This window comes from Calypte anna, chromosome 3 (genome assembly GCF_003957555.1).
Source record: "Calypte anna isolate BGI_N300 chromosome 3, bCalAnn1_v1.p, whole genome shotgun sequence".
Taxonomy (NCBI): domain Eukaryota; kingdom Metazoa; phylum Chordata; class Aves; order Apodiformes; family Trochilidae; genus Calypte; species Calypte anna.
The window spans coordinates 54184375-54196760 of NC_044246.1; the positions used below are offsets into that span (position 1 = coordinate 54184375).

Here is a 12386-nt window from a genome sequence, read left to right on the forward strand (position 1 = left end):
AAATGTACTCCATTTTAACATGTAATTATGAGCGCATCACCATTGCAACATTTCTTTTTAGCAACACACTTAAAACAGGCACTTTGCTGTATTTGAGGGCTAGAGAGTCTCTGGTTCTAGATTTGTTACAGGACTGCATATGTGTGAGAAGGTGGCTCTGCAGGTAAGGGTAATCCCCAGATTGTGCAGAGAAATTCTGAATAGTGGCTGTAAGATGAAGGAAGTGAGGTGGAAAAAAGGTGATGCCGTGTTATGAGGAATATCTGAACAGGAAGCTACCTTACAAATCTGATCCTTGCTAGGCCTCCAAATCAGTGTTGTATTATCTTATTGTTACTGTGGTTTAATACCCTAGTAAAACAATTTTCTTTCTAACTCAGTTAAGCACTCTCATTCAGGAGCTCACCTACTCTTCCTTTTCAACATAAAACACATCAAAAGTTACAGTAATTAAGCATATGCTACAAAATGAAAAGCACGGCTTTCATGTGTTTCTACTGCTTCCCTTAGTTCAAAATTGAAGATGAAAATTCTGTGAAATTCCAGCATCTGTTATTGAAGTTACTTAACAGTACTGTTTAATGTATTTTAGCGAATCAAGATACAGCCGGTTGTCAACATCTTCATCAGTACCTGAAGATCTTGAGTATGATAGGGTAAGTATTCCAGAGTTCTGGTGTGGGTTTTCTGTTTTTAGTGTAAACTATTCAGTTGTTTGTAATGTGCCATTCCAAGTGGTCCAATGAAGCAGTCATTAAGCTGGAAGACCATCTATGTGCAAAAATTAGTAATGCATTGTGTTTTTATAGAGCCATACATGATTTCCTTCAGTGTCCTGACAAAGTATTGCCATATCACAAACCACTATTTTGTTTTGTTGTTTTTAAGTGGCTTTTTCTGTTGTTTAATTAGGAGGGTATATGTTAAGAGTTTCAAAGAGGAGGCAGGAAAGAAATTACTACTAAGCAATTTGTGTGTCAATGACAGTTCAAAAAGTTACATTACAGTGTTCATGTTGCAAATTACACTTGGTCTTTATAGTACATTGTCTTCCTTGCAAACATAAAAAAATTGGATGCAAATATGAGGCTAGTGATAATGCCATGTACTCTTAATATTGAAATTGGTTCAGAGCAGAAGATAATTTTCTGGCCAGACTTCTAATTGGTTCCATATATGGTCTCTCTGTAGTCTTTGAATTCACACATCTAGATCAGTTTATGTTGCGGCTTAAATAAATGAACCACCTGAGAGTTGTCCAGTGGTCGCAGCCACCATTTTAACATTTTTATATATATAAACTTAATATCTAGCCTTCCAGCTAAATAATTGTTTAAGCATCAAAAAGCATACTGGTGTTTGATCCTGATTGCTCAGCTGTTTCTGTTGTTTTCTTAATCTTTTTTAAAATCCTAAAGCAACTGTTGAATAAAAGCATGTCTCTTTAGCTTGATACTGTTCAGTTAAAAGAAGAGGCCTCTAGGTAGACAACTTTTTTTGAGCCATACTGAAACATTATGGTCTCTGCTGTACATTTTTATAGGATTTGTAAAACAGTAGAAGCTTTTCTGTTAACCTAATCACATCATTGCTTCTAACTATTGTTTAATTGATTAATTTGTATGGGCTTTCACAGAACTTATCCTTCAAATTGGAAGTGGATTTAGAAAAAATAATCACCTTTTCTGCGCTAAAACAATTTTTAAAATAATTCCCTAGAAGCCTCCATCTTGTCTTCTGTTCATTGGAGACGAGATCTGGACACAGTTGTATAAATTTAATAAGGCCAAGCAACAAACATGCAAATAATAATAAACACCCCCCCCTTAAGACACCTCTGAAGACAGACATATGAAGTACCTTGTAAACAGTATGTAAAATATGAGGTGTTTTCTGTATGTTTCTAAACTACTTCAAAGTAAAGATCTGCTGACTTTATAGCTAAGAGATTGGCTTAAAGAAATATTGTAATCTTTATTGTAAAGATTAGAGACTTCAGTTATTTATCTGTTGGCTCCTAAAACCTCTGTTCTTTATTTATAGGGGTTTTGCTCTTGGGTGACAGCTGCTTTTCGGATGCAGTAAGTTTGTGAAACAGAAATAATGGTTTGCTTTGCTCTTTTTTAATTAAAAGGGATTTACATTCAATTTTTTTTCCTTAAATAGAATTTAATACAAACAGTGCTAAAGATGCATCTTGTGGAGTGGAAAAAGAATATGAAAACAAGTTCAGCTTCTGGGAATAGTATTTCAGGATACAGTTGTCCTTCTGCTGGTGTCCAGGGGACTTTGTTGCCTCAGAACAGTGTGTGAACCTAAGTGAATCTATGGCATTTGTATGGATTCTGGGCTACTAACTAGGTCCTAGGCTTTTACTCTTCAAAGAGTACTGTGTGGGTGTTCCCCTGTTTGGAACAGGGTTTCCCTGCAGGGATTTATGTGCAGAACTGGTGGTTTAGTTGGGGCTGGACCTGACTAAATAGGAAAAGCCCATCCCTGTGTTCCCCAGAAACTGATCATTAGACATGAGATGTTTGTTCTTTCTGTCTCTTGGAGCTTAGTAAATAATGTTTTTTTAAAATCAGATTCTACACTGGGTATATTGAAATAAAAAAGGGATGGAGATTGACCCTGTCTTCCTTGTTTTTTGCTAGTGCAGTTCCTTTCTTTCCAATGTCATGGTTTAGCAGTTTGGGCGGACCACAAGCCTAAGGACAAAATTCCTCTCTATTCCCCCCACACACACACAAAGGGAAGATAAAAGGGGAATAAAGACAGGACAGACACTTTAAGTTGGAAACTGAAAACAGTTGGGTACAGATTTACTAACATAGGGGAAAGGTAATAACATAAGGGATAAAGTAACAAAGAATACAAATATCTACAAAAAACATATATACGGGCACTCAGGAGCACGCAGTGAGGTGGTGGTAAAGAAGCTCAGGGGAACAGCAAGGCAGAAAGCAGCAAGCAGAATGAAAACAGGAACTGATGGCATTCCTGACCTCTTAGAGTATGGGCAGGAAATGGGAGGGAATTGGGCCCTAGCTTTGTGTTCCGCCTCTGAAAAGCCCTGCTTTAGTTCCTCCTGTTCAAACGGTGACATGCAAAAAGTCCTGTTTTAATGATCTGTCCTGCTGATAATGGATAGATGATGAGAGTTAATTTCAATGCTTATTATTTGGGTGTCATAAGAGTAAGGCTATTCTGTTGTTATTTTCCTCTTGGAGAGCCCTTATGGAGATGAATGAAGTATGAAGTTTTAGAGTGAGGTGAGCCTCACCCTTCTGACTGCTATATAGCAGGAGGTTACAGCAGATGACTTTGTCCTTTTTTAGGCTGATAAAAAAGAACTTGGATTTATATTTGCTTTACAGATTAATTGTTTCCATCTTAAATTCCCTCATGTTAATTTTTGTATGTTGAGACTGCAGAAGAATAAAATACACTTTTGGAACTTAAATTTATGCATAAAAGAACATAATCATATTAAAAATGGATGGGCATTGATGGAGATGTCACTGGGTGGGCTGAGAAATGAGTGTGTGTTCAAAAGTCACTTTCCTAACCCACAAGGTTATTAAGTAGACTGACTGTGTACTTTTGTCTCTCTGACACAGTGATGATGAGATTCATGAGAGATGTGGTGAAGATGCAATACATTACCTTGCCTTCCAGCGTCACATCATCTGTTTGTTGATTGCTATCAGCATTTTGTCTGTGTGTATCATATTGCCTGTGAACCTATCTGGTGATCTACTTGGTAAGAACTTTTTTGTAGTCAAGAGAAGAATTTTATGGTTTATATCTCTGCAAAAGCTTGTAGTATTTGTTTTTTTTAGTTTTGGTAAACTTTGTAAGGCTTACAAAGTTTACTGCTTCTGCTGTTGATGTGTGTGCCATTTTGTGTGAAATTTGTAGGGAAGTAGAGGGTAGTTTAAGTGTCTGGCATAGCTGTTGTCAGAAACAATATGGCAGATCACATGCCATAGATGGCTAGACCTAGAAATCTTAAGGCAGGATTAATGTGACCCATGCCTTCTTAATTGGTCTTTACCTAGGCACTCAGTATGATTTTTATTAGTGTTGATTGCCATAGGAAAACTGTCTTCAGAATTGAGAAATCTCTTACTGGTTCCTGGTCTGAATCTCTTTTGCTGCAATTTAAGATCACTGGGTAGAACAGTTTATTCTTTCACCCTTGCAATATCCTTTTAGCTGCTTGAGGACTGTCATTCATCTGTGCTTTTTCTTCTTTTTGATAAACCAAACCAGCTAATTCAGTGATTAGTGAGAAATGTTTTCCATTTGGCTGATCATAAATTCAAGCCATCCTTTCAGGTTTTTTTTTAAATCTAGCTAGACTCTCCCATTATTCCCTTCTGTCTCAAAACTGGCTTGTGGCCCAAAACTGGGCAAATCTTCTCACTCAGACTTTGTCAGAGTTGACTAGACAAAGAATTATTTCATCTTTTTGCAGTCTGGTCCTGATCATGTCTGGCAGCGTGATAGCTACCTCTTTCCATTATTAACTCACATGCAACACATACACTAAGTGCGTCCCCTAGTCTGCAGTTCAGTTTGCTAATGAGAAGGCTGGTGGACAGAACTCTTTTAAATCCTATGTTTAAATAGGATACTGAGCACTTACAAGCCCGTTTTATGCCTGGCTTTGTATCAGTCTAGTCAAGATTATGTTTAAAAGTTGTTCACTTTTGATCATCTTGAACAGTGATGCAAAAAAAGCAGTAATTGGTTTTCCCAGAACTCTCTGTTGTTTGTTTGGGGGTTTTTGTTCTTGTTGTTGTTGTTCTTATAGCACAGCAGTTGCATCTTATTTTGTGTACTTACCTTCCTCATCTTTGTCCCTATAATTTATTCTTTTCTATTTTCCTTAATAACGTGGCGTAGTTTTTGTCTTCTGTTTACTCCTGCCTATGTTTTAGAGATCGTTGTTATTTAGCCCTCATCTTCAATGGGATATGTTGTACCTACACCTTTAGTATTGTTTCTTTGTGTAACTGCCATCTCTGACTTTGCTTTTATGAGAAGTTTCTAAGCAATTTTCCGTTTATATTAAATATTTGCTTTCTTAAGGACCATTACTGGTCTTTGCATTTCTTTCTTTTTTACCTCTCTCAAAATATGCTTTATTACTTCACAGTCACTTCTCTTTCCTTGCTTTCCCTCTGCATTCTCAGACAGCATCCTTGATTTTACAGAATCAAATGAACACAACTAATGGGTTCATTGCCCTAGTTGCTGTTTTTGCCTCTTTCGTAATGAGAGTGATTCCAGTTCCTTTAAAGAACTTGTAGAATGTAGATTCATCTTCGGGTCTCGTTACTGCTTGTATATTTGTAGCAAAATAGTTTTTGTAATATGCATCAACTTGTGTGCACTGTCCTCTAACTACAGTGTGATAAAAGTTGTTGTATCTTGCATATTGATAGATGCTCTTTGTTAATTCAAATGGCAGACTGTGGCTGCCTGGCTGTTTAAAGCAAGAAGGAGAGAGCAAGAAACCTTTGTTTTCCTGCATTATTTTTTGTGATGCTAGGAAATACAGTTGAAAAATAAATGTGAAGTTTTAGTGTCTCTCTCCTTCTTCCTCCGCTTCCACCATACACTAATCTTGCACATTTGTAGTTCTTCCTGTTGCGTTGACTTAACTTGCAGTGTGATTCAACTGTTTATGCTAGAAGATTGTTTGGGTTTCCAGATACCAAGCTCTTTTTTCTTTGTGAATGTGTCAATTTTCAGTTACTTGCATTATTGTTTAGATTAAAAATCTTAAAAAATTAGATCTTGACAGTCTAGAGAAGCAATGTCATAGCAAGTCTCTCATTTTTTATCTCAGTGAGCTTACCAGTACTGTTTTGTCAACACTGAATTAATGCAATTTTAAAAAGAGGAAAAAAAAAATAGATAAATTGGTGAGGATAGAAGAAAAATGTGAAAGTATGTTCAAATCCCTAAACAACATCATTAATGGATGTAAAGGGAGATTAGAGGGAGAAAAGGAAGTGCTGCAAAGATCTAGTATTCAAGTTTTTAAATTAATCTATTATTTCTCATGTTGTGTTGAATGTAGTATAATCCTGGTTTTCTTTGAGTTCTTTTTCAACTTTAAAATTCAGTATGATGTTATGTTTCTAAATATTTGTAACAATGAGGATGCTCATAATTTAAAAAGTATATCAACATTAAAAAAATATAATAAAAGCTGACTTTCTGATAGTTTGCATGTGAATATTGCCACTGTTAATTATGCTACTTGGTTTTGTTCTGTTTAGATAAAGATCCCTATAGTTTTGGAAGAACAACTATAGTAAACTTACAAATTGGGTGAGTAAAACTTGCAGAGTACTTTTATGCTTATGTCAGTTTCCTGCCATAGTATCTAAATGCATGAATTGGTACTTTCAGCGTGGCTCATGGGGTAGGAATTAAGTATTCATCCTTAAGTATTTATTCATTAGCTGAACCTGAGATACATTCTGCTTCAGGCTATGCAGTTAGAATGCTGCTAAGAAATCTGTAGACTGGGTTTCTATTCTAATCTCTTACTTCTTATACAGAATGTTTGTCTTGGCTAATGACTACATATCTAGTGATATTATTTTCAGAAATTTCCACATTAAAAGAAGCAATACTTCAGAATGAAACTTGGAAAGCTGACAGCTTTACTAGAATGTGTAGCTTGGATGATTTAAATTCTCTTCCATTATATCTATGAGCATGCGAATCTCTCCCATCCATTATCACAGTTAAAATTACTTCTGTGTTTTTGAAACTGTCTGTAAATAGTAGAGCTACAAAGATGTAAAATTTTTGTTTTATTACTTATCAGTCCACGTCTGTCCATGCTATCATGTCCAATAGAGTTTCTGACAATGCACTTTGGTTTTTTTACCCACATGAATCCTAGTAACAAGTGAGAATTTTAAAATTTTTAAAAAAATCTATAAAATAGGTTATTTTAGGTTAGTTGTGATTATTAAAGCTCTTCACAAAACAAAACTTCAGAGAACAAACTTCTGTAAGCTTTGAGAAAGGGGCTATTAGAAAAGCAGTTAATTAACTCCTTGTTTTCGGCTGTGTCCAAGTAGAGTTCAGTTATGCACTCAGTACAGAAACCAGTAGAGCCAATAAAAAGCATTTTGGCAAATGGATGACAAATTCAGATTGGTCATCTGAATGAGAAGGCTCAAGCCAATTGCTGGCTAAAAATGTATGTGTTGTGGGATATGTGTTTTCTTTGTAGGTCTGTTAACCATAGAATTTTATGATGAGCAAGTAACACTAATGGCTCTCCAAGGCATCTGCATAGACATGGCTGACTGTCAGTAGCTACCTTTTTTCTTGTTTTATTTTCAATTAGAGGTTCTGATTTGCTTACCATTTTTATAGTTCTTTGTATCAGTTGGAAAATTAGTACTTCATGTTTCTCACATTCATAACATTTTGTCCAACAGTAATAATCTTCTTTGGCTGCACACAGTTTTTGCTGTTTTTTACCTGATTCTGACTGTTGTCTTCATGAGACATCACATGAAGTATGTGACATATAAAGAAGAAAACTTGGTAAGATCCTTTGGGGTGAAAAAAGAGCATGTGTGCAGGAGGTTAATGCTAAAAAAGCAAATTGCTAAGATGCCTCCTTCTTTCTAGGGTGTCATAAGTGTGGAGGAATTCACAGAAAGCAAAGCTCCACTGAGTGAATTGCAAAAATGTATCCAGACAAGAATTGGGGAGGGGTTTTATGATATTGTGGTGTAATCTGTTACCAACGTAGAATGTGAACGTGGTGCTATCTTTAACTAGATGCAGCTCCCATCAAAATAAATTCTTCTTACTTTTTTCCCCCTCTACAACACAGCTTCTTGTGCTGCATCACTGCCTTCTTTGTATTCTTATTTTCTCTTGTGATATGGTTTCTCAAAACTGGAGTTGCATTTTCTCTTGCAGGTTAAATGCACATTGTTTGTAAGTGGTCTTCCAAAAAATGCAAAAGAAGAGACAATACAAGGCCATTTCAGGCAAGTTCTATCTTTGAGTAGTATCTTAGGAACATGAGATTTAAAATTGTCCTAAAAGTTTTGCCTGCCCTATCAGGAATGTTTTTTGATTTCTGCTCTGTTTATGATTCATTTTGTGGTGTCTGTCTTCTAAAAGCATATCTTATAAGCATATCTTATACCTTAGACAGAGTTGAGAAAAGCCTGTATTTCAATAAAGTTCATTAGCTAATTGTAAAATTAGAATCAAAGAAAGTGGGGCTGTGTATCCCCACTTTCCATTCCTCACCTGGATTTTAATTGGGAATAATGCTGCTTATCTTGTATCAAAGTAGCTTTCAGTAACTGCTTCTTGGTATGTCTCCACTCTGTGATACCTCATTCAGAAATTAAATGAGCAATTGAGATGAAAGACATCAGTGATACTCTCTGAAACAGTTTCCTAACTGTATTCTCTGTTATTTTTGCATGCTGTATTCTCTGTTTATTTTTGTGTACCGCATCCTTTTCAGTTCTGCCTACCCCACCTGCACTGTACTGGAGGTCCAGCTATGCTATGATGTAGCCAAGCTTATTTATCTCTCAAAAAAAAGGTACTTGTTTTTGTAATCTATGCAAGTTTAACATAATTTGTTGAATGTTTTGCCAACAGTTAATCAACTTATATCAGTAATACTAAGCTAGCACACACAGAAAATAAATTTAAATAAACAAATAAATAAATTTAAAGTTCTGGTCTGGAATTCAGATAGATTCAGCTGTGTTTTAGGGTGAGTTGTGAGGTTCAATCTGTTTCTTGTATGTGCTATACATTTTGTGTTGTATAATATAGCTTTCACTAGTTGATTGTGTATGTATATATGTATTTAATTATTGTAAGACGGTGGGGCCCTGTTTCTTTGGCTGGAGGTGCTGGTCACAGGAGAAAAATGTTGTCTTCTGGGCTGTGTGTTTTTTCTTTACTACAAGTGTAGGCTGTATAATGTTATTACAGACATGAAAATAAATTATACTAAGTAGCCAAAATCAGATATCTTAATATCTTTGGTGACTGAATAATTTGTTATCCATCCTTGATGTAATCTTTTCTCTTGGGGATTATATTCTTCTTAAGTTTGATGTTGATACTATTTTCTTGCAAAATGTTATGGCTGTATTTTTTCATCCAGAAAACAGGCAGAAAAAAGCCTAACTTACTATGAGCACCTGCATCAGAAGTATGGCAAGCGGGTTCAAGTCAACCCTAAGCCATGTGGTCAGTTCTGCTGTTGTGAAATGAGAGGATGTGAAAAGGTAAAACCTCATGTCCATTTGTAGTTATGGCTAGCTAAATTGTTAGAAAAGTAGAGAACAGTTCATATGTGACATCTTGTTGAACTTTAGAAAATTCTATGTCCATTTAGTTGCAAGTATCTTGTCTTTCATGTTGGTGTACTGTACAGAAAAGGAATTCCTCAAAACTTTAGAAAAGTAATTATTAGTGCAAAACTTAAAGTACAAGCAAAACAATATTTGTTTGTATTTGCATTGTGATATGACTTGTAATTTGTGGAAGTAGTATGAGGAAGAGAGACTATAGTTGGTGTAAGCTGCATTTAAATGATGATATTAGCCATCGAGTACTTGGATGTAACAGTCATCAATTTCCTGACAGGAAGATGCTGTAGATTATTATACCAAGGTTAGAAATGAACTGATGGAAGAATATTCAAAAGAGGAGCAAGCTGTTCATAATAACCCACTGGGAATGGCTTTCGTAACATTTCAAGAGAAATCCATGGCAACCTAGTAAGTTTTGTCTGCTGTTTTGTTTGTTCTCTCTTAACTATAATAGTACAACTAATTTTTTGTTTGTGTGGCTCTTATGTTTATGTTGATTCTTCTTTCTTTTCTTCACCATGCTGTGGATTTGGTTGGCTTTGCTTTCTGGTAAGTTTTCCTCTAAGTGTGCATTTAGCCCCTGTGCTTTGAGCAAAGAAAATATGTGAGGGACTAAATGGCTCTAGACATTTACTGGGATAAGGAGCCTTTTTCTTCATGTGGGACCCACTCTATCAGTGTAAGTTAATGGTGGGCCAGACTAATTTGCTTTTAAATGCGAGTTCCTAATTTCTCAATTTTCTACTGTGCAAATTGTCCACTTACCAAACTATCACAGTGAATGCAGATTACATTGGACAAGTCATCTCAGCAAAGTTGAGTCAGTGACTGACTGGGCCATAGGTGATAGATATACATTATGTGTATCTCATACCTGTTATTATAGTATATTATGTATTGAGTAGGCTCAACATAAGTTTTTCAGCACTTCTTACTCAGTCATTTGTAGGGAAAATTAATGTAGCCTCTCATTTTCCCCTGGCACTTTTTGAGCATCTCTTACTAACCCCAGGTCAGTAAGGGGCAATGGAATATATTTATATTACAAAAATAACACATTTTTTAAAATTCTTCTTGGCCTCTGCGATTTAAGTTGTCTGCATTCCTTTGAACTTGTGTTAGCGAGTGGAGCCCTTTTTTCAAGGAAGTACAGGGTATAGAATTCATTGCAAGAATCTGAGATGATGGACAACGCTTGCAGCTCTTTAACTGAGTAATGATTATGTGGTGAAATCTGCCCCTCTACTGATTTTGTAATGTTGCACACCATCTTGAGAGAATCTGGAGCTTGAAATAGCATTTTAAGATAAATTTGCAAGAAGAAATAAGTTCCTTCTCTAGCTGCTGCTTTGTCTTACACAGTTTTCATGGCAAAGTTTCTGACTGGACATGTCCTCTGAGTTGCACTGCAGGCATCTCTGAGCTGAATTACCAAGAACTTGAAAAGATTTTAGTTTGTTTAGCTTAGAATTGATGCAATAAAATGTGTTCTCTGGAAAATTAGATCAGATTACATGGTGAAGCTGATGCTGGTATCAAATTAGAAGTTATTTGGTACCCTTCGTAGGCTCTGTTCCACAGAGCTCTGAAGTAGAATGGGAGAAACAGGAAGCCAGGACTGAGTGAGGTTCATGAGTTGGGTGGTTGTAGAAGCTTGGTTAATGATGGTTCTCAATAATATGTCTGGTGCTAAAGTTTGCTCTGTTTGTATTTTTAAAAATAAACTGTCAAAGTAGAATTAACTTCCTACTGCTGCACGATCCTGGCAATTCAACATCACTATCTGAATTCTGGTAAGGTAAAGATCTGGGGTTAGGGTGTTATTTTTGTTTGTTGTTCATGTGTATGTCTTTGTTTTCTTTTATTTTTGGAACACACTGAGAAACAAGTGTGTTCAGGAATTTTGCTTCACCCATTCAAATACAATATATACTGTTCCCATGTTAGTGTAATAGAGCTTATATGGAATGGAACTCCTTTTGCATGGTAATGCACACATCATTGTACTGTCTGTGTTTATATGCCTAACACATCTATTCCTGTGTTTTGAGAAATCTTTTAAAACATTCACTATGGGCACATGTAAATTTTATTTAAATACATTGATTGCAAATCAAAAAATAAAATTAACCACTGCGATTATTTTAGAAGTGGGTGAAAGAGCGTAATATTTTTAGTTCTGAGAGTACCAGCATGGTAAACATTTTTCTGAGACCTGATACTGAAGGCAAAATGGGCTAGTTTTGATACTAATGTAATGAAATGAGAGTGCAGACTAATCCTTTAGTCTGCTTTGATTTGAAACAGCTGTAATTACCTAATGAGGAGTTTGGGGAACTGGCTGTATTTTTATTTTTTCCAATGCTCTCAGGCTTCGATTTATTTTTTTAATATGAATCACTTCTGTTGTTCTGTGCTGCTGCACTAAATGATTCAAACCAGGACTGCCTTTTGATTCCAACTTTGTCATATCTCAAAGACTTGTGGTAGTAACTGTTTATGTTATGGTCATTACATTGATAATATAATGCTACATTGTTGTCTAAGTATTATCCTCTTGTTATTGAAAGCAAAAAAATCTTTTTCATTGAACATGCAGCACTTTCAGGTGTCAAAATTTGGAAAAGTCCTCCTCTTCTTTTTCTTCCTTACAGTATCCTTAAGGATTTCAATGCCTGCAAATGTCAGAGTATTAAATGTAAAGGAGAACCCCAACCATCATCCTACAGCAGGGAGCTGTGTGTATCAAACTGGGAGGTTACATATGCTCCTTATCCTGAGAATATTTGTTGGTAAGATCCCTGTCTTATATTGATTTATGATAACGTAGGCTTAGAATAGGGACAGGTAAAGGCTTTATTTAGCATCTGGAAGATGCACATCTCTGTTTTCATTACTGGTGTTCTTCACTGACCTTGGAGAGGCCTTGGAGGCTGACTAAAGTTTTGTCACCCCAGAGTACTGGTGCTTGCATTTTCTGTTAGT

General features: G+C 35.9%; 1 protein-coding gene across 5 annotated transcripts in view; it reads left to right on the forward strand.

Annotated features, from left to right (window-relative positions):
- Positions 1 to 12386, forward strand: part of TMEM63A (transmembrane protein 63A) — a 30760-nt gene that overhangs the window by 4866 nt on the left and 13508 nt on the right. For 4 of the 5 annotated variants that reach the window (XM_030448018.1, XM_008501133.2, XM_030448017.1 and 1 more), the window contains exons 4-13: positions 593 to 656; positions 2044 to 2081; positions 3621 to 3763; positions 6297 to 6348; positions 7479 to 7587; positions 7972 to 8042; positions 8534 to 8614; positions 9191 to 9314; positions 9676 to 9809; positions 12056 to 12193. In XM_030448018.1, the coding sequence (XP_030303878.1) occupies positions 593 to 656; positions 2044 to 2081; positions 3621 to 3763; positions 6297 to 6348; positions 7479 to 7587; positions 7972 to 8042; positions 8534 to 8614; positions 9191 to 9314; positions 9676 to 9809; positions 12056 to 12193 (954 nt within the window). Of the gene's footprint in view, positions 1 to 592; positions 657 to 2043; positions 2082 to 3620; positions 3764 to 6296; positions 6349 to 7478; positions 7588 to 7971; positions 8043 to 8533; positions 8615 to 9190; positions 9315 to 9675; positions 9810 to 12055; positions 12194 to 12386 lie in introns of those variants that run through there. The other variant, XM_030448019.1, reaches the window with a different exon arrangement.